Below are 23086 nucleotides of genomic sequence, written 5' to 3'. Positions count from 1 at the left end.
AACTGTTATCTTTTTTCTAACTATTTATTATTTAAAAATTTAAAATATAATTTAAATATACATAATTTGTTTGATGATCCAGTTAATACATGTTACTACTCTATTGGTATAGAATATGAAATTTTTTCTACTAAAATTATTTAAATTCTTTATGTACTCCCGTACAACAAATAAAATTTGTATGTACTCCCATATAATAAATGAAAAAAATAAGTGAATATAGAAAAACTATATGTACTACTTACTATTAATACGGTTGCTTTTTTTTAATTATCTATTATTTAAAAATTTAAAATATAATTTAAATATACGTAATTTATTTAATGACCTAATATATTACTACTCCATTGACATAAAATATGAAATCTTTTTAAATTATCTATTTCGAATTTTCGATAATTATTATATTATTTAATTTATTAAAATAAAAAATCTGTGATTTTGTGCTTCAGCAATAATCGCTTAAGCTTGCAGGAACTTTAATGATATCCCCAATGGAACATATAGGCACATATAGGCGACTGCTGCGTTAATTAAGCAACCGATCAAGCTCGCTAAAAACTTCTCTTTTGAAGAAATTTGAATTGAAACGTAGATGTACTTTGTTATCTGAAATGTTGATATAGATTGATAGCTCATTCCAAATAGATATAATAAAATCAGCAAGAATCATGTTTCTTTTTGGGTCAGAATGATTCATATAATTCAAACTAACATACAGAATGATTAATTATAATTCATGACAAAATATCCTTTTAATTAATTATAATTCATATGTGATTTTTTAATTATTATAAAAAATTATTTTTAATAAAATGTGCTATGTACAATAGTATGATATTATAAATTATTATATTATATTAAAACTATCAGTAGAGTACATAATTAGAGTTGGACTTCAATAGTATATAATAGAATGAAATCCAATAATGTAATTTACAGGAGTTTAGTTAGATGCTTTTGGATGGAATATATAAATGCTATCATACACTTTTATTTTTTTACTCTATGACTATTTATTTGTTTATTATTAATAAAATTAAAAGAGTACATAAAGAGTACGTAAATATAAGATAAAAAAATAATATAAAAATAAGATAAAATAATAAAAATTAAAATAATAATTAAATTTATAAATTTTATTGGGCTAAATTTATAGTTTATGAAAATTTTTTATTATTGTCATAACTAAAGTAAAAAAAATAGTTTAATAATTACGACGATAATTTGAGTGATTTGTAAATATATTTACATAAATGTTGTTTGTTTTTAATGTTAATTATTTTTGTAGATAGCAAAATATATAAACTACAAGTTTAGATATTGATGATAACTATTCATAAAAGCAGGTTTGACTATAAGTTTATATTGTGTTTGAGTTTTGGAATGGACATATTTAGTGAGATTATATACTTTGATACTTAATTGAATAAGTTTTTTTTGTTAGAAAATATTTATTCTAAAACTAAAAGCCTGAATTTATTTTAATTTGGCTAGGAGAATAAATTAGTTCGATAATGTTAAAGAGATAAAAATAATATAAATTTATCTTATTTAATATTTATTTATTATAAAATATATTAAATAAAATTAAAAATAATAAATTTTAATAATTTTTAAAATTTTTTTTATTAAATATTTTCGTTAACTTAATTTGTCTCTAAATTAGACAATAAATAGCCTACCAAAATCTCTAATAACAAGGTTATTATTGTAATTAATCTGAATTAATGGAAAAATTCAGAAAAAGAGAAAAAGAAAAAGGAAAGACTTACAAAAGTGGAGTGCGGAAACAAGAGAAAGCTTAGCATCAAAGAAAATGAACTTTTGCTACCTGCCCCCACTTCTTTGTGTAACATACCTTCTAGCACCATTGGCGTCTTCCCCTAGAATTTTGGAAAGAAATTAAAATCTAGCAAAATGCATATAAATTAAAAGATATAAAAATGTTTGCTTCCATGATATTTTTCCTTGACATGCATAGATTTTTCTTGTGGTCTTTTTCTTCAAATTTACGGAACTTGTACCGTGTTTTCTTACAAAAAATATCATATAATTTAGAATCATGCTAATTAGTATTGAATATTGATTTTATGCAATTTTTGCCTAAAATATAATAAATAAATAAAGAGATAATAATAATCTAAAATTATTTTATTTAATTTAATATTCATAATTTTATACGTATAATATTTATAATTATATATTTATTATATCTTATATTATTCAATTATTCTATTGGTAATTAAAGTATACAAAATAAACTAATTTTATGCTGTTTTTTATTGATTTTTAATTTTATTGTCTCCAAAAATAAAAATATTTTTGTTTTAACATTGTGGTAACAAAATATTTAACTATTCACAATTTTCGATATTAAATTACTATAAGTTTATAACCATCCACAATAATGTAACATGTTCGTATAATTTTATTGTACGAAAATATAAAACAATTTTACATAATATTAAGGTTTAATTATTACTCTGTTGGTCCCTATAGTTTCGTAAAATTTTTAATTAGATCTCTATACTTTTTTTCTTTTTAATTAGGTCCCTGCACTATTTTTTTTTCAATTAAATCCCTCTTAATAGTAATTGGCTTAATTTTATAGGGATCCAACTAAAAAAAAAAGAATTGCTATAGGGACCTAAATAAAAGGAAAAAAAAAGTGTAGGGACCTAATTAAAAAAAAATTGGTGCAAGAACTCAATTAAAAGGAAAAAAAGTATAGAGACCTAATTAAAAATTTCGCAAAACTATAGAGGCCAACAGAATAATTAAACCTAATATTAATTCATAGAAGTTTCTATGAAAAGACAAGTGGATGCACCGTTCTTCCTGTAAAATTAAACCATTTTTTTGTGACCTTTTAAATATTAATTCATACAAATATTTGCTCATATACAGCGACGTCCCCCCAAAATTGCGCGCGAGTGTACAAAATGACACGGTTAAAATCTTAAGCCAGATTTAATTACATTGACTTTAAATTAAATGAAATTAATTAGTTAATTTAAATTTATTTATTGAATGGTAGCTGCTAGCTCAATCATAATATTATTAGATTGCACCATGTTTATATACATTCACAATGATATTGACTGCTCAACCACCACTTCCAATAATTACAAGACAAAACAAACATTCGAAGAAAGAGACAAGGTTTATGCATGAAACGTTCAAAGTATTAAATAATGAAAAATAATATATATATATTTTCCAATAATTGAGTTGCACGAAATCCGTTGCTAGACTCAGATTGCATTTTGAAACCCAAAAAATCTAACACAAGAAACTCGTAGAAATGACACATAAGTAGCCACATTAAACGGCGGAGTTTACTTAAATTGTTTTAGAATTTACGTGGATGAAAACTCAACCACGTATTCTCGTTTAAATTGAAGGGCAACCATATTTGATTTTTTTTTTTTTAAACATTCCATTAATTAATAAAAAAATATGTTGTACATGATAATTTTTTCCATTGTTTTTGGTAAAAAAAAAAAATAATTTTTAATCTTTACCAAAACTTTACTCTTTATCATAATATTATTCTTAATCATTATTAATTAATCTTTAAAAAAACTTAAGTATTATTGATGTAAATGTCTATATAAAAGAATTGATTAGTATTTGATAGTCTCTTTTTATTAAGGACTCAATCAATCAATACACTATAGGAGTCACTTAGATAAAGATATAAAAAATGTCTTTTTTTAAAGATATTTTTTAAAAATTAAATTTTAACACATATTATCAATTAAATTGTATTATTTTTTATTAAAAATTAGACTGGACAAATTAGTTTAACAAAAAAATTAATAAATTAAATTTTGAGCCGGTATAAATTAATATTTTTTATAAAAAATTACTATAATATCCCTATTTTATATATATATATATTAATTTTGAAAACTTTAAATTCTAATTCTATAATGACAGAAAAGAAAAGACTAGAATTTAGGATTCTCAAAATTAATATATATAATAAGAGTATTTTAGTCATTTTATATAATAGGGGTATTGTAGTCATTTTTTATAAAAAAATATTAATTTAGACCAATTTAAAATTTAATTCACTATTTTTCAATCAAATTAATTTATCTGACCTAATTTTGACAAAAATAATATAATTTAAGTGATTATATAAGTTAAATTTTAATTATTAAAAAATATCTTTAAAAAAAAATATTTTATGCATTTTTATGGGAGCATCCCCGTACACTATTCATCATGATTTCCATAACTAAATATTTATCATGAATGAACCCTAAGTAATTAACCCGTTAAAATAATGATTTGAGATGCAAAGTATATGCAACAATAATTAAGATTTTAGCATCCATGGGAGCTTATATATATATACAAGTCAACTTTTATACAAAGCTGCATCGACCCAAAAAAGAAAAAGCACATAAAAGCATAAGAAGTACTTTGAATTTTGCCATGCGGTCAAACAGTATATCATGCATGCTTAGCTTTCCCGTTGTGCCTAATTAAAGAGACACTTTCTCACGTTTAAAACTATTCATTATTCCTCAAGCAGCCCCTAATTATAATTAAATGCAAGCTATATTAGCACACCATGCATTACTAATTATCAATAATATTTTGGAGGGAATAAAAAATCAATTAAAACAGTTTAAAATTATTTTGTTTCGTATTTATTAATTATCGTTAAAATAATTGTATAATTTTAGATATAATAAATATACAATTATAAATATTATATTATATAAAATAATTTTAAATATTTTTTTTTTAGTATTACTGACAAATTATTAGTGCTATTTAAAGAAGGGTCACCAAGGAGCTTTATAAAATATATAGTAAGAAAATTTGTAAGATTAAATTAATTTTAATTCAATAAATTAAGAAAAACCTAAAGTATCTGCTTTTTTATGATACATTAATAACTTGTGTTGATACGTAACAGGACCAGCAACAACAATTACTATATTGTATATTAGCCTATTACAACCTAAAGTTTTCTTTAATTTAATTTCTTATACACAAAATACACTATTTTAATTTTTTTTCTTCTGGCATATGGTAACATGAAAACAATCATTTTAGGCACGTATTTTGAGCATACAATTATAAGTAATATATATCTAATAATAATGATTGTGATGGCATGAAGATTGATTACACGTGAAGCATGTCGAAAATAGAAGGCAAAGGTGATGAGTTCTAAAAGTGACACATGTCTCCCAATCAAACTTAGATTAATTAATTTTTTCCTTACAATAATTTCATAGAAAAATAGTAGCAAACACTTCACCTAAGCTTTTGGCTTTACGAGCTGCCACCTTTCAATTCAATTGTGATTGTTGATAAAAGTTAAAAATGACTAGGTCCTTTTATTTGTTTTTAATTTAAATTGAGTGTGCCATCTTTTTTAATTTGCCCACAAGAAAGAACAAATCCAGGTATCCACCTCACCTACAATAATTATTTCCAGAAATTGACATTTTGGAATTTGTTGTTAATTATTTAACTATTTATTGTTCATAATAGTAACTCATCAAATTAACAAACTCTGTCTGACCTACCCGCTATTAATTAAATCATTGTCTTATCATTTTCATTTGATTTGATATCAGCAGTATTATTAGTGGTGCCATTTACTCTCTAATTTTGACAAATAAATCATGTTTAATAATTTCCTTTATTTAACAAGCTATCCAATATAAATCACAAGGCCTCTCACTAATAATAAAAAGTTCCAGTTAATTTGAACATTCATGTAAAATTTGTATACATTTTTTTATTTGTCTTATATTAAAAAAACTTTAGAGTCAATAAAATTAAAATTAAAATATTTAAGTTATAAAATTCTAATATTATATCATGAAATTATTTGTCTAATTTAAAAAATTTAAGTTAATAAAAAGAGATACATAAACAGTTATATTTTGGTTTAATTATTCTATTGGTCCCTATAGTTTCGTAAAATTTTCAATTAGATCCCTATACTTTTTTTTTTCTTTTAATTGGATCCTGTACCAATTTTTTTTCAATTAGGTACCTCTTAGCAGTAATCGGCTTAATTTTATAGGGACCCAACTAAAAAAAAATTGGTGCAGGGACTTAAATAAAAGGAAAAAAAAGTGTAGGGATCCAATTAAAAAAAAAAATTGGTATATGGACTCAATTAAAAAAAAAAGTATAGGGATTTAATTGAAAATTTTGCAAAACTATAGGGATCAACAGAGTAATTAAACCTTATATTTTTAATATCTACTCTCTAATCCAAAATTCATGAATATATATTGATAATTGTTTGGTATTATTTTAATTAGCAGATGAAATGAATTAAAATGTATAATTAATTCACATTATTAGTTCATAATAAAAAGTTATTTTCAAATTGCCTTGTGTTATTACAGCCTTGAGGCATGTAAATGGTAATGGGAACCTAAAAAGCAAAGCATGTTAAACAAAGTCAATATTATTGCCACCTTTTTCTTCATCTTATGTGGTTAGTGTGTTCTTTAATTTCTGTAGAGAGGTGACACTTTAGTTGATTTATTATATCTATATAGTATAGCAACCACTTAAGCATCAGAAAAGTGGTATATTGGAAAACTTGAAAATCTCATTAACTTGGCATGAAAAAGGGGAAGAAATAAAGAAATAAAGAGGAAAAAGCAAAAGTAAGGAAAAAAGAAGAAGCAAAATTAAAGTTAAGAAAGGCAACAATATTTTGATGAGGGGCCAGCTATATAATTTTACTTAGTCATTATTATGTTAGTGGAATCATATGAAGACACCCAAGAGTAGTGGGGTTTGTTTTGTTGCTGTAAAACCCAATTTAATTAACTTCAAATCCAAATTAAAATATTTTGGATCACCAATAATCACGCCAATCATATGCCATAAGTCCAAATAATTCAAGATTATGTTGCTAATGACTGTTGGTATAATATTGTGTTATTCATCATCTAGCCAGCTAGAGAGCATAATAAATATATGGAATAATAATCAGGATCATTAATAAAGCTTGATTATTATTAAGTGAAAACTCAAGTGAAGTCGACGTTCACGTGAAGTTGATATTGAGAGCCGTTAGATGATTTGACTAAATTTTCATCTAACAGCTCTCAGGTATCAACTTCACGTGAAGTCGACTGCACATGAGTTTTCACCTTATTATTATTATTATTATTATTATTATTATTATTATTAAGAGATGCATTATTCATTGTAGATGCAAAGATTCAATATATTCCCAGTACAAGGAGGTGTACGAAGGGTATAAATCTAAACTTGAGAAAATAAATAATAAATAATAAAGATTCCTTAAATTCCAATCCGATTTATTTCGTATATTCACTCATATAGTTTATATAATATTCTTCCATTCTATAAATTATTGATTTTTTTTATTGTTTATAAGCAACAAATATTATTACACGTTGAAGTAGAATACAAACATGTATATCTTTATTAATTGAACTCAGGATCATGATGATGAAAACATATATCCAAAAATATGATGAACTAATAATTAACATTGGAAAACGAACATTATTATTATTAACATAATAATTAAGGTAATGATGATTAATTAATTAAAACTAATCTTGCTTCCTTAACTCGGTGTAGAACCTCTTGATGAACTCTTCCGCCGCCTTATCAACCTGGTGGTCGTCTTTGTCGTCGTTATGAAGCGGGAACGGCGAGTCCGTCACTCTCAGCTGCCTCACCATTGGACTCCGGCCGAACCCTGGAAGCGCCGGCGAAGCCTCCACCATAGCCATCATCACCTGATCATTATTATTGTTGTTGTTGTTCAAGATCTCCAACACCGCCTTGAGCGCGTTCGCGGTGACCACGTCGTCGTCGAGAGTGGGTGGCGCGTGAGCGCATGCGAAGAAGTGGTGGTTGTGATTGCGGTGGCGCTTGCCGATTGGGAAGAAGTAGTGGTTGTTGGGAGTGTTGCTGCAGCTGAACTCGTACTCCCTTGGGGCGGAGAACTGTAGATTAGGGTTGTTTGAGTGGTGGTGGTGATGGAACATGAGGTTGTAGATGGCTTTTCCGGCGAGCTTGCGGCGGCGCTTGAGGAACATGTTTAGATCCATCACGAGCTTGCCCTTTGATATGCCTCTTCTAAGCATGAAGAATACTACACGTACCATGTTCCACACTTTCTTTGCCATTATTGGAACGTTATTGCTTTCCATTTTAGAGAGAGAGAGAGAGAGAGAGAATTGAAGAGAGAATGGATTGAAGAGAAGGGAAGGGGTGTGAGGACCTTATATAGTACTCATTGGGAATCAAGTACTTTAAGGTTTTGAAGAGCAAAAAATTACCGTGAAAACTAGGTGAAGTCGACTTTACGTGAAGTTGATATCTGACAGTCTTTAGATAAAAATTTAGGTGGAAATTCAGATCCAGTCGACTTCACGTGAAGTTGATCATTGAGAGCAGTTAGATTATTTGACTGATTTGACTAAATTTTCATCTAATGACTCTCAACTATCAACTTCACATGAAGTCGACTTCACATGAGTTTTCACCAAAAATTTAGTCAAATCAGTCAAATCATCTAATAACTCTTAAATATCAATTTCACGTGAAATTGACTACACCTGAATTTCTACCAAAAGTTATTATATGTATAAACCAGTAGAAATTAATGTTTAGTTAGCCCTAACTTTATAATATTTTAGAATTTAAAATTAATAATTTATTTATAATTTAAGATATATTTAATAATTTAATATATTTGATTAAATTATTAAAAATAATATATGCATTTATATGTTATTATTGTATAATACATCCTGTGCTAGAATTATAATAACCTAACCCTAATTAAGAAACCGTGGGTGCATACACCACATATTAGTTTGGATACTTTATGTCTTTCTTTTATTATTTTATTGACCCCATCTATCATTATTGGTGGAGTGCTGCGCTTCCTTTTTGAGTTTGAGATATTTTGGAATAATTCATACCAGACATCCTTTTGGGGTTTGCTTTTTTATTTTATTTTTGAAAAATCTTTCATCTCGTCTTTGTTTTCATTTCTAGATTGGTGGCTATTACTTAATATATATGTAACAGTAGTGAATGACCTAAAGCCAAAGGCTATAACTATTTATGTGTTTACATCGATTAGAAAAATGTTCAAGATACATCAGAATTAAGAATTCTCAGCATGCATGCATATATATATGGTAGAATTAAGAATAACATATATATATAAGATTGGCAATAATATCTAGAATACATATTATTTTAATTTATTGGATAAAACAAGAAATAAAAGACATGCATACCCTGATGACCTAAAACGCAACATGGACTATAACCCTCTCAAGTCTCAAGAGAAAGAAGGAAAAATAAGAAGTGGCACTACAAACCAACTTCCAAAAACTATAATTCATGCATGCATGGGTTCAAAGACCTGAAAAAAACCCTTACAATTAAGGTGACTTAGGTCTTCTTCCCATTGCACACAAATTGAAACATCGGTCAGCAGAGAAAATTATAGGGAACAGGTAAACAAAGATAATACATAACCATGTTCCCCTTAATTAGTACGAAAAAGTAGTTCATTGAAAAATCTATGTATACAGACAAATTGTCTAAAATACATTAATTTTTCAATTACTACTTTTTCTAAATCGATAGTTATTTCGAAGGAGAAAACTCACATGCAGTTGTATGCAGTTGTCTTTATGTAAAATTGATATTGAGAAACCGTTAAACAACATCAGACAACTGCACTCAAGTCGCAAAACTAATTAATTAATTTGCAAGAGTGAGATCATTGATCTCTCTTGTGATTGCAGGAATGCAACTTGAACTCCTTGCAATGGATCCTCTCTTTGGTCCATTGTTGGTGTCCCTAGGGTTAAAGGACTTAGCCCTTCTCCCTTCCATTTTGTTCTTCTTCAACATGGCTTTCATGGCTTCAGCTTGGAACAAAACAGGGAAAGCCCTACCATACTTGTTGAACCTAACACAAGCATTGATGTGTGAGTTCAGTGCTTCCTCCTTCTTCCCTCCGTTCTTCTCCAACTCTTCCTTCACCGCCTCCGAACACAACCCGCACACAAACTTGCCGGAGAATTTGCCACGAACGCGGCCTATGTACTCCGGCGTGCACTCTTCCGACATGCCACAACACTCGCACTTTGCATCCTCTACCTCACTTATGGGCGTAAGTGTCTTCAAATCATTGATCTCTTCTTTCGCGAGCTCGAACGAGATGTCTGAGAAGGTTCTTTGAATATGATTGTTATTACATAGTGACTGCTTCGGTGGCTTGGCAATATTGTTCCTACCAAAATTAGGGTTTGGGAAACTCTCTCCACAGGGAGCCATACTTTTGAATTGAATTGAAGTTGGTTACTTTGAGAGAAAATATATAAAAGGTTTGATATTGAATAATGAAACTACAGTGAATATATTAAGTTGTTGGAGAATGAAGGAAGGATCCTATTTATAATGAATCTACTATTGTTTCTAAGGATGAGACAATGGTACATGTGTGGATCTTAGAAACTGGAATGTCAGTTTTCAAGATCGTGAACTCACTAGATTTTTCTGGAAAGGATGTGATGAGTCGAGTAGTAGCTTTTATTTCAAATCAGAGGTCTGTAATAATCTGTATACAATGCAACTGGACTAATAATAACTTGCAATGCATGCTGATTGGTAGTTGTGGCTACAAGAAAAGGTATGGTTCACCTGCATTAACAATTAATTATGATCATGATTTCTTTATCTAGTTGATGATACTTGAATAATAATGTATCACTGGTCTTAGGATAATGTATATACACACATTCATTATTTAATTTTTACATTATTCAGGGTGAGTGTATCAAAATTTAGAATAATTTAAAGGTGAAAACTCAAGTGAAGTCGACTTTAGGTGAAGTTGATACTGAGAGCCGTCAGATGATTTGACTGAATTTTCATCTAACGGCTTTCACGTATCAACTTCACGTGAAGTCGACTGCACCTAAGTTTCTACCTAATTTAAATTCTCCAAAATAAAATAAGAGTTACAAAAATAAAAAAATTGATCAATATTGAATAATTAAAAGTTAATTTCGATATTTATTTTTAATATAATTTTGTGGGTTCTACTAAATGATTAGTTTTTCATCTCTTGTCCACTATACAAATATGCTCCATTTAGAGGATCTAAATATGTAGTATTTCCTAATTGTTACTCTCTTGGCCCTTCCGTATCCACTCATTTTAATTTTATCTCATGTAATTTGGATTGCCATGATGGCCATGCTTAATCAGCACACTGAAAAGAAAATATTTCAAGAAAATGAAAAAAAAAAAAAAAAAAAACTTCCTTTCTTTTTTGTTAGGATGATGTACAAGGATCAATGTATCATATCCATGCAATAGGAAAGTTAGTTGACATTAATAAAAAGTTGTTCCCTTTGGCAATTGCATTATTCATATGTGGTCCATTGCAAGCAGAATACCAATTACTATAAAGTGTGGGGTGTATTCACATGATGGCACGGTGAAACCATACATATATACTTTGCCTCTACTTTTTCTGCTTTAGTAAAATATAATTACATGAAGGAAGAAAGGGACTTAGCTATGTATGGAGCACGAGCTTTTACTCTCTCTCTATATATATATATACTTTTCATTTCACGAGCTTAAAAGTATGAAAGGAAAGTGAATGAATGAAGTTGGTTTCAACTCTCATCTTTCAAGGAAGATATTATTCAATAAAGTTGCAGTCCCTATCTATCTAGTGAATCATGCTAGAGCCTTCAAGGTAAGGGAAACATGATGCAAGAATAATCTCCATGGATCCTCTCAATCAAATCTTTACTATATTTTGTTCTTCCCAAAATTATTTGAATTTGAAATTATAAAATAGTCATATTTAAAAATAAAATACACTCGGTTTAAATTTACTAATTATTACTACTTTTATAGCTTCCATAAATTTGGTTACTGTGATGAGGCAACCAAATGCACAGGGTTTGGTGAAAGTACTGCCTAGTAAGGAAAAGTATCACTTATTTTTTAATGAAGTGCATCTTAATTGTGTAAAAGATTTCAAAACTTGACAGTAAAATTAGGTACTATATATAATAGACTGGGAATCAGACATTAATAAACATAACATAGGTTAACACATAAAGTAGGTTTTACAGGCAATCCAAGTCTTAGGCATCAAATATAGGAAATTAAAACAACAGCAGCCAACAAAATATGTCTTAAAAAGAGTTGGTGTTGGACACTTGCGGTTCCTAGACTTAAAACACATAATGTTTAAACAAAAGACCAGTTCATAAACATAAAGCAAATACAATGTGCATTCTCCTCTTCATTCAGCACCTTCCAAGCCACTACTCTTTCATAAGAGATTGGTCGCCCCATACTTGAAAGACATATACCACCTTGAAGGCATGCAAAGCCCTACAAAGCAAGAGAAATCAACACAATGATCTATAAAGAGAACTGTATAAAGCAACAAAAATGCTGCAATCTGAAAAATAAAATGAAAAGTACCTGTTGAATGATTTGGGGAAACTCTGAGCAGAGAATCTTTCTGCCATGATCATCAAATATCTTCTCTAGAGTTATATCCTGCAGTGCAACTAAGGTAGTCTCCAGCATGTCAAGCCCTGCTTGGTTTGCAAAAGTAAACACTGGCAATGCCTGCAAAAACCAAGTTTCAATGAATGCTCTTTCTAATTGGTAAATGATTAAAATAACTGGAAAGAATCAAAGTTGAAATCTGACTGTTATATTCTCTCAGGAGTTGCTTTAAGGTTTGAGAAATAGTGTTGTGAAATTGAAATAAATTCAAAGGATACCTTTAGAGTGCAGCACAATAGTGCATCCGAGTGATGCCACAATGACTTGAGAAGAGATTCGTTCCCCTCATTATTCGATTTAAGTAGCTCAACACCCAAGTAGCACCTACAAATTAGAACTGTCAAACATCATTCTAGTGTTTGAAATTGCAGCAGGAGAAACCAGAAATTCACTCAATGTGCAAATGCAATACATGTATCTATTAACTTATATGGATGTCTCGATCAATTGATTAATAATAAGAAAGGATCAGACACCAGAGATTATATATTAAAAACTGCAACATATCATGAATTGGTGCCACAAGTCCTTATTAAACACTTGGGCATGCACATGCCTAAAAAGAATTCAGTTCCTAATGTGAACATCTCACAGAATGTGAACCGCTGTACTAAGTTTCAGAACAGTGAAGGCAAATGACACGAGAATTTTACACACCTGTAGCTATTGCAGATCCAGCGAGCAAGAGTTTGTGCTTCAGGAGTGCCTAATGGTGTCCTAAGCCCAGCTTGTGAACTCAAATGAGAAGGTGAAAGCGCTAATGCTACCCTTTGGACTGATGATATAATGCTGCGAACATACTGGCGTGCCATGGAAGCTACATGCTCTTGCATATGGCTTTCAAATGCAAATTCAAATGCTATTGTCATCACAGATCTCACAGAGCCAGAATTTCCAGAAGTTTCATTCGAAGCTCTGTTTCCAGTGGGGCCAATATCCAGGGCAGATGCAAGGTCAAGGGTACGATTTGGATTGGATGCTTCCTGCAAATTTTGCATCACGATTTGAAAAGATAGAACCTTGTGAAAGATAAGATATTAAATACAAACAAAATATACTACTTCAACAATAATTGAGGCTAACCTTTCCAGAATCAAGAGGAATGATGCGAAATCCTGAAGGCAGAAGGGGGGCATCATCAGCGAAGGATGCATCAATTGGAGCAAAAATAAGTTCAGCACAGGTTCCAACAGCATTCTCATCCATTCCACTACATAGCTATCAAAATAAATTGAATAAACTGTAAGAAAGTATTCCAAATGGTGATTGGTGAGAAAATGACACTTCTTCCTGGACTCCACTAAGTGTCTATTAACAGAGAAAGAGAAGGGCCCCAAACCATAAACATTTTTCTCATAATAGATCATAGATAGATTAATACTTTGACTATAGACTTGGTCTACAATAACACATAGTATTCATGGCAATGTGTCGTCAGACGTGCATGCAATTAAGCTTTAAGCAACTCGGTTAAAAAAAAATCGATTCTAGCCAATTCTAACATACGAAGCCATCACACTACTTTTCTTTGAATTCCAATATGCAATCAAGTTTTACATGCTGCAAAGTGCAAATCAAGAAATAAACCAAATCCAAGGCTAAACATTAGAAGCACACCATATTTTATGGAAAATCAAAAGTGACTACAAAATCATTAAATAATCCAAATTGCGTCATATTACATGAGGGAAATGTGACCTCAAGTTATAATAAAGAACCTAAATGTTGGCTTCTACATCTTAGACTCACATCTAGCAAAATCATGCACATTAAGTATGTACCAGATGTTACAGGAGGAAGCAGTGAAACAAGCAACATGGGGAAAGAAACTGAAGAAACTCACTTGCAGAAGAAAGACTTCTCTGGGCATCATTGCTTCTTCAGGAGAATGAGCAATTCCTTCCAATTTAATCACTTCCAGAAACTACCATTAATTAAAAAAAAATTAAAAAGAAGTTAGAATAGATCAATCATATAATTCTTGTTTGTTATTACAGATTTTTACACCAATTTATTACCTCCTCATGCTCAATAGTGTGGGCTAGAGGAAGAATAACTTGACCCCCATAATTTCCTACGCGAGATCCTGATAAGCTGCAAGGACCAACTTTAATGGCAGCAGCTGAGTACGCATCCATGTTATTGTCTGCCCATTCTGACCTGTGCTCCCGCAGGAACCTTAGAAGAATGGCTGGAGGCACATTCTGAAGAAATGGAAGACAGCCATAAAAGAGAAACATCAGAGAAATATTAAAACTTAACAATGTCTCTGGTACATTTAATTAAGGAGAAGAGCATAATTAGAAAGGAGATAATAATTATCTTTAACTAGTGATGACAAGAGTGACACATGTTAAGGAATAGCTCAATACAAAAGCTTGATAACTGATCAACCAAGTCTTTGTATGTCCCTTTCGTAAGGCGTAATTTAGTCAACTAAGCAACTGATAGCCATTATATTGTAACAATTTGAATTCTGTGATTCTTTTTCAGTTTAACAAAAGCTAAACTGGTCATACAAAAAAAGTATTCTTGACATATAACTGTCTATAACATATTCCACAGCAATAAAATATTTTAGTTTATAACTTTAGGGAAACACAAGTGAAATTTCAAAGCATCCTGACCTGTAACAGCATTGAAGCTTTGGCACATAAAACTGCATTACTGACAGAAGGAAATCCATTGGCAAAGGAAAGATTCAGACCCATCAACTTGTCAGGTGATGAATTCACTAGAATTGTAACATCGTCAACACCATCATTACCAATCGTTGACCATCCCTCATCAGTAAATCCATTGAGTGCCTCATTGAAACCCCTACAAGAAAATCAATGAGTTTTCTAAATTTAGATACAATAGATATCCACCAGAGTGCCAGTAGAATTTTTACCGGCTCAGTCTCTGGCCAAGTGCTCGAAGAGCGGCTGGTCGTCTGCCCCACCCAGTGACATTAGACTGAGAAACTTCATGTGAAATCTGCCTTAGCTGACGTAGGGCCTGAATGGAATGAACAATGTAAACAACGCAAACATCTTTTTTATATAATATTGGAGCTCAGAAGATGATAAATTTAAATTTAAATTTCAGTAGGATCAGTAATAGCCATGGTTGTACTGTCAACATTAATACTGAAATACAATATCATACCGCCATTGTCGTCTTCTGAGCCAGCACCGTTGATGATTCGTACAGTGGACGCAATACTTCAGGAACACTCCAAGGCTAATAATAACATAAAAATTCCAAAATTATTTCTCAATTTTCTGTTAAATAAATACAAAAACAATAAAGCAACCAAGTTAAATTCATGTACCTCCAAATCCATATGATCAACAATATGAATGATGGAGCCACCTCCTTCACAAGGTCTTATCAGGTACCCACTAGGCAACATCTCTGCTCTAACAAAATGCTGCACAGGAGGCATGGTTGGACCATTTTGTGTATTCTTAAGAGACCTCTCACAGATCTACAGCAGGGCGGATAAGAATGATTATTATATATTTCAGGATTATGCAGTACAAATTTGGGCAAGACATTGGACATTGGAATGAGGTTAACCATAATATCTTGGTATAGACAAATCTTAAGAACATAATCTTATAAGTCACATACCACTAAGCTTCCATCTTCCAACACAGATGTGTAGCGCAGCAACCAGAAGTCGCGAGCAGGTGCCAACGTGGTTGGCGCATATAGCTGATCATCAAGGTGTAACACATGCGTATAAGAAGTTTGCTAGCAATCAAGTTACATTTTTTTTTTGGTGAACATCAATTAAGTTGCATAGAACCATCAGTCATATCTCATACTAATCAAGTTTAAATTTACCTGCATATAAAGCAGCTCAATGGTTCCACCATTTGCTGTGGGCAGCACATTCAGCACATCAACAGCTCGGCAATCACGGAACCATGAAGGTCGATCTTTGAGTATTTCTGCAACCTGAAAATTTTGTGGCTCATTATGTTGTGGAAGGACACAAGCAAGAAAACCAGTTTAGAAAGAACAAATTTCGAGCACTTACCCTTGTGGGTTCTAGACCCACCAGGCCGCAGGCTCGTGCTGCCACACCAGTGCAACCATGAGAAATAGCAACGATTCCAATGGAATCCGGACCAGGCTGTCACATAAGCAAAATGTAAGAAACAATATTCTAAAAATAGTTTGATCTTGCAAACACTTCCAATAGAATATGAACGTCATCCATGCCTCGTTCAAACATGAGAGAAAAAAAAACTGAAAATAACTAATTGCTTAACCAATATTAAGAGTTGTTAATTATTTCAGGGTTACCTTCATTCCAGGCATTTGGACCCACTCAACAGCAGTTCCAGTAGCCTTTGAAAGAAACTCTGCTAAAGTCTCTTCTGCAATGGACAAAAGCCTGGGAAGAATGACAGTGATTGAGTAAGGTCAAGCATGCACAAACAAATTTTTCCAGACAGAAACAATGACATAAATTGGTCCCAACAATCATTAATATTCCCACTAACCCTGCAGGACTTGCATCCCTTGGGGGATGCTGATTTGTCAAGCTGCGTTGACCACTAGTCACGGCGGATTCACAGCTTGTGTCTTTGGTTGGCAGAGAAGTCTGCAGAGCCAAAAAAAAAAATGAACGCCATTCTAATTGAATTCCAGTATGTAAAGCCATAAAGGATAACAGAGAATAAAATACTTCCTATAACCGGAGTTGCTAATATGACATCTAATTAATCAGAAAACCCTATAGATTAGGAAACTTGAAGAATGGAAACCGTTAACAGAAAAACTTCAAGGTAGTTTTAAACTAAAGTAAACCATTTGAACATAAATCTTACATTTTGGGTATGCTGACGAAAGTAGCCATTTTCATACACCAACTGAGAAACCTGCTTCTGCAACCTATCATTCTCCTCCATCAGCAGCTTGTTCATGGCTGTCAGTTTCCTATTCACAGCCTGAAGTCGCAAAGCCTCTTTCCTCTGCTTCTCCCTACATCTGAATCCACATACAATGTTAGCAGTTCCATCACCAAGTAACAGACTATTCATCAGAAAGGGGACAAAGAAATGGTTTTGATAATACCTTCTGTTCTGGAACCAAACTTTGATTTGCTTGGGCTCAATGTTGGAGAGAATGGGGCACTCGCGGATGAGCTGCTGGCGGCGAATGGAGCTGGGTTTGGGGCAGTCATGGTAGAGCCTCTCGAGGGCCTCAACCTGCTCAGGTGTGTAACGGACATACTTGCCGTTATCCAATCCTGGTTTACCATCCTTGCAGGACATTGACATCGCTACCTAACTACCCTCACAACTCACAAACAACAACAACAACAAATTCAACAGTGTCTTCACAAAACACCACCCCCCACCACACCAAACTTTGTTAACACTTCCAACTCACAACAAAGAAGCAAGCTTTACCCACCTTCTTCTATATACAGCTTCCAATAAATGATCTTTCAATGAGTAAGTAACTAAGTATACATTTTTTTTCCGGAGATCAGTGACTTGGAAGAAAACTTATGAAGAAAACAGCGACGATCTGAATCCCGGAATCATCCACCACAACCTCTCCTGAAGGAAAATCGAAAATCCAGAGACAGCTTGAAGAAAGAGATGATACTGCCGATTGGATTGAGGTGAAGAGCTCGGAAAACAGAGTGTTCCCTCCGAACCCTCAGGGATTCAGAAGGAGCTGAAACGAGACCACTCCACTCCACCGCCGATCTTCATCATCGTCGAAGTGAAACTTTTCGAAGCTCAGCTGATCTCGGAACCATCGCTTTCAAATAATCAAACAACCACCATAGAAACACAACAACGCAGTAATTGAGCTGGTAGCATCAAAGACGACGGAGAGAATTTAAAAAAAAAAAAACACCTTTTTTGGGGGGTTTCAGGGAAGTTGGTTGATTGGGGATTTGGGTTTGGGAATGAAAGGAAGACAAGAAAGAAACCCTAAAGTGAAAGCGAAAGAGGGGAAGAAGGGTGGGGACCCTAGTGGCTAGTGGATGGTGGTGCTGGTTTTCTTCTTCTCTCTTTTTTTTTTTTTTTTTTTTTTGCTCTTTTTTTTTATTTTTATATTTAATTAATTTGATTTTCACTCTCAGATTTGCTCTGTTGTGATTGTCTTCATTTGTTCTTTCACTTTCGGTTCAAATGGAGAACAGCGCCATCTCTTTTTTATTGTATGGACGAAAATGCCCTTATTCTCGCGGCTGTTCTGACAGTGAATTGCGCCTTCAAGAGTGTGGGTCCCGCCGCTTCCACTATCATTATCCCTATGTATTCCCTTAAATGCCCCCCATAGCTCCAACCTTCTTTTTCCTTGGTTCTCATTTACTTACTTCATTAATTGTTCTTAATTATTACTTGTAGTACTCATTATTACACTACATAGTACATACTTTTCTTTTTTGATTTATCACAGTATATGCCCATGCTACGCTTCAGTATTATAGTTGAACTAACTACTATAATTGTTTGCATCTTCAACTTAATTTAGCTACTTTGGATGGTATGTTAGATTTTCTCAACATTTTAAGGCAAATGCTATTTTGGAATGTCAAAAAATTAGACATCAAAAAACTATCATTCTTTATATATACTAATCATCTACCACATGAAATAAAATTAGATGTATTTAAAGGCAATTAATTACTAGAAAAATATTAACGCATTAGTAAATCATATATGTCATTTAAGTCACCAAAAAAAATCATATATGTCATCTAAGAAATTTTATTAATGCTAAAATCATGTACAAAGATTATATTTAGTCACTCACAAAATATTCTTCGTATTTCCTACATAGACAACCATGATGCATGCAAAAAAAGTATATAATTAATCGAAAATATTTGGTAATTAAAGAAAATGAGACAAAAACAACTATAATTTATCTTATTTAACATTTATAAATTATTATTACAATTAATTAATACTAAATAAATTAAATTTTAACTATTTTTAACTTAGTTTCCTAGCATTACAACTATTCTCCTCAACATAGATTTCATATATATCATTTAATTAATAATATTTGAGTGTATATATTATTAGAAGAATTTTGAATATATCAGAAACACTCGTATTTTAGTTATTTTAATCGTTGATTTAAATTATAAAATATATATATAATATATATTAATCAAAATTAACGGTTAAAATAACTAAAACACCGATATTTTCGATACACTTAAAATTTTTCTTATACTATATCGTTTCTTTAATTTTGATACTTGAGCATAGTTGGATACTTGGATATCTCATCCCCTGACCCTTGGCCTGTTGACCATGACCTATATATGTTACCCATTCTTGGGAATGCGAAGGGTAGTATTGGGAAGTGAGAATGAAATATGAAAGGATAGTGTAATGAGTGGAGATACAAATAATGGCAAAAAGGGTAAAATGGAAGAAAGTAGAGGGAGCAGAATGGAAGGATAGGATGGGATGATCAGAGTCTTAAAATACACAAAAGGCATGGCATTGTTATTGGCATTGGCATTGGCAATTGGCATGGTATAACGAGTTGAAGGTTGAAGAGCCAGGAAGGCTTTGTTTATGTTATTGTATGTGTGGGTCACACGGACACCATCATGACCTTTTAGCATGCGTATTATTCTTTTTAAATTTCATTTCATATTATTTATTTTCTCAAATATTTTACTGAGGTTAAATGAGAATCGGTATAGTATATATACGATGTGGCATATTATACCATAAGGTTAAATCATTGCATGACCATGATTGACAAGACATGTGACATTAGAGTGGTTGGTACCTGTATCCTACAAACATAGTGTAGTATTTGTATATATATATATACGTATTCTACAACTATTATTGCTACATCTTATGTAATGCATGTCTTGTGTCTACCCTTTTTGGCATTGTATATGAGATTCAAGAAATTGTATAAGAAAAAGAAAATGAAGAAGCAGCTGTAAGTAATAATTGGGAAGCGTTAAGAGCGCTGACATTTTGGTGTCACGCCATGGATAGATAGATTTTTAGTTGTGGTGGTGGTGTGTGTGCGTCATAGTTTGACCAAGTGAACCACAAAGGACTACTGCAACATACTGCTCTATAATCATTCATGCTTCTCTCTTTCTTTCTTTCTTGTTCGGTTTTATTCATTCTCAATTCATTGAATCAATCCAAGAAGACTCAACGCTACTTGCATTCATGTAATCATATATGGTTACATACGAATGCGACCTGCCTATCTAATACTATAGAGTATATACATACATAAGTAGGCTTTCTTTTTTTTATTCTTCATGAGAATAATCACGACTTCCACACTGTTCTTATATATGGGCCAAACCTCAATCATCACGTTTTCTTTTGCTTTTACAAGCACACCCTTCATTTTTTATTTTCTGGGCTTATGATCTTTTATCCAAAATCCTAATATCAGTTCATCAAACATAACATGGGCTGATGGGCCTGACAATACTTAACACAACCACTCAATAAAGTCCAAAAAAATTATGAGTTATTCTAGTAGTTAATTCACTAGTCTACTTAAATAAATAGGGGTAAACACGGATTGTATATGACCAAAATTTCAATACAATCCGTAAAATCATCGGATCGGATCCAATATCCGCTGTTTTTAAACTTGGATCCGATCCGTACATTTTCAGATCGAATCAGATATCGGATATATCCGCAAAACACAAAAAATATTTTTAAAAACTTATTTTTATTTAAAAAATATCAATAAAATTTATTTTTTCTATTCTTTTAAGGAAAAGTCTAGGGGGCCAGTAACTTTTGTGTTTTGTGGCCAGCAATTAACCATAAAAAAAAGTGAGTGATCTCCCACCATTAGATGTAATCTCACACCATTAAAAAGACTATTGATGACCAATTGATGGTTACAAAACACAAAAGTTGCTGCCCCCTAGCACTCCTCCTCTTTTAAATATGTTTACTTTTAATATTAAACATACTTTCTTAAATAATAAATTAAAAGAGTAAAGTATCGTTTTTGTCCCCAACATTTGGGGTAAATCCCAAAGTTGTCCCTAACATTTTCATCATTCTATTTAAGTCCTAACGTTTCACAATTGACTCAATGTTGTCCTGCCGTTAGGGATCGTTAACAGAATTGACGGCGGGACAAAATTGAGACAATTTTGAAACGTTAGGGACTTAAATAAGACAAAAACGTTGGGGACAAAAATGATACATAGAAATAAATTTTAATTTTATCCTTTAATAATATCAATTTTTTACTATACATAGTATTCAATTATTTTTAATCACATCTAAGTAAATTACACTTAATCATATTATTTTTATTTTAAATAATATTTTTTATAATTTTATTCTTAAAGATTTTTAGTTCTCATTAAATGTTTGTAAAATAACTAGTATATAAACTTGCAGAAAAAAAAATAATATATATACAATAAAATATAAATTATACTTTTTGTCTCTAATGTATCAAAATTCTTTAAAATTATAAAAAAAAAATAAAGAGTAAAGTATCGTTTTTGTCCCCAACGTTTGGGATAAATCCTATTCGTGTCCCTAACGTTTAAATCGTCCTATTTGTATCCCTAACGTTTGTAAAAGTGATTTAATGTTATCCTGCCATCAATTACACATCATGTTCGCTTTAATTTGAGTTTTAAAAATCTCTTCTTATAGTTAGAATACAAATGTCTGGGATAGAATCGATGATCTACTTCGAAAAATAGTTCATCAAATGTTGAAACTAATTCCTACAACATTTACATAATTCACTTTTCTAGGTACATAATTGAATCTAAACACAAATAGTGGGTATAATAAAATGAATACATCCAAGTGAGAATAATTGAAAAATATAATCTGATTTGTTAATATAATTGATAGTAGGATAACATTGAATCACTTTTATAAACGTTAAGGATACAAATAGGACGATTTAAACGTTAGGGACACAAATAGGACTTACCCAAACGTTGGAGACAAAAACGATATTTTACTCAAAAATAAATTTATTTAAAATGAAAGTAATGTGATTAAGTGTAATTTATTTAGATGTAATTAAAAAATAATTGAATACTATGTACAGTAAAAAAATTAATATTATACGCGAAGAAACCCTAGCAGAGAAAGAGTACGTACTCCGTACTCAGAGAGAATGAGAGAAGGAGAGAGCGGGAACGAGTGTTTGAGGGCGAAACACAGTGAGCATGGCGGCCATGCCGTCGGAAGAGATAAGGGGGAGAGTGTGGGTGGGGGTGCATCCGGTGTCTAGGAGGGTTTTTCACGAGGGGGTTTTTCAAATCCTACAAAGATCTCCTTTAGAGATAAAGTCATTGGTCCAGAGAAATCGAAGGCGTTTGCACTTGCAGGATCTCTATCTGGGGATAGTATAGCCACGGTGGTGGGCAAGCAGGGCGATTTCCAACCTCCATGTGTAAACTTCACTGAAGAAGCCAAGCTTTGTTTGGCAGAGCCTTATCGAGAAGCTTTAGTGA

The 23086-nt window shown here is 31.6% G+C and overlaps 3 protein-coding genes across 3 annotated transcripts; all 3 read right to left on the bottom strand.

The window, feature by feature from the left end:
- Positions 1-7430: 7430 nt before the first annotated feature.
- On the bottom strand, positions 7431-8192 carry LOC112772619 (uncharacterized). Its single transcript, XM_025817586.3, has one exon. It carries the CDS (start codon positions 8190-8192, stop codon positions 7587-7589), a length of 606 nt encoding a protein of 201 aa, XP_025673371.1. The 3' UTR covers positions 7431-7586.
- Positions 8193-9197: 1005 nt separating this feature from the next.
- On the bottom strand, positions 9198-10711 carry LOC112771701 (uncharacterized). The gene has a single exon (XM_025816510.2). The coding sequence runs from the start codon at positions 10342-10344 to the stop codon at positions 9766-9768; it is 579 nt and encodes a 192-aa protein (XP_025672295.1). The 5' UTR covers positions 10345-10711; the 3' UTR covers positions 9198-9765.
- A 1393-nt stretch (positions 10712-12104) lies between these two features.
- On the bottom strand, positions 12105-18735 carry LOC112773311 (homeobox-leucine zipper protein ATHB-15). The gene is made up of 18 exons (XM_025818391.3): positions 17686-18735; positions 17439-17598; positions 17112-17212; positions 16912-17002; positions 16643-16738; positions 16447-16560; positions 16231-16314; positions 15929-16084; positions 15763-15837; positions 15506-15612; positions 15240-15432; positions 14631-14816; positions 14456-14536; positions 13696-13830; positions 13270-13595; positions 12831-12936; positions 12523-12672; positions 12105-12429 (listed from the first exon to the last, which is right to left on the bottom strand). The coding sequence occupies exons 1-18, from the start codon at positions 17889-17891 to the stop codon at positions 12283-12285; spliced, it is 2514 nt and encodes an 837-aa protein (XP_025674176.1). The 5' UTR covers positions 17892-18735; the 3' UTR covers positions 12105-12282.
- Positions 18736-23086: the final 4351 nt, after the last annotated feature.

Source organism: Arachis hypogaea, chromosome 18, assembly GCF_003086295.3.
Source record: "Arachis hypogaea cultivar Tifrunner chromosome 18, arahy.Tifrunner.gnm2.J5K5, whole genome shotgun sequence".
NCBI lineage: Eukaryota > Viridiplantae > Streptophyta > Magnoliopsida > Fabales > Fabaceae > Arachis > Arachis hypogaea.
Note: the sequence above shows the minus strand (reverse complement) of the source record. Positions and strands in the feature narration are given on the sequence as shown.

Coding starts and splice junctions, on each gene's coding strand:
- LOC112772619 (XM_025817586.3), bottom strand. CDS start 8,192: ATGGAAAGCAATAACGTTCCAATAATGGCAAAGAAAGTGTGGAACATG.
- LOC112771701 (XM_025816510.2), bottom strand. CDS start 10,344: ATGGCTCCCTGTGGAGAGAGTTTCCCAAACCCTAATTTTGGTAGGAAC.
- LOC112773311 (XM_025818391.3), bottom strand. CDS start 17,891: ATGTCAATGTCCTGCAAGGATGGTAAACCAGGATTGGATAACGGCAAG. Junction 16,561..16,642: donor TGGGTCTAGAACCCACAAGG/GTAAGTGCTCGA, acceptor CAAAATTTTCAG/GTTGCAGAAATACTCAAAGA. Junction 15,613..15,762: donor CTCAGAAGACGACAATGGCG/GTATGATATTGT, acceptor CATTCCATTCAG/GCCCTACGTCAGCTAAGGCA.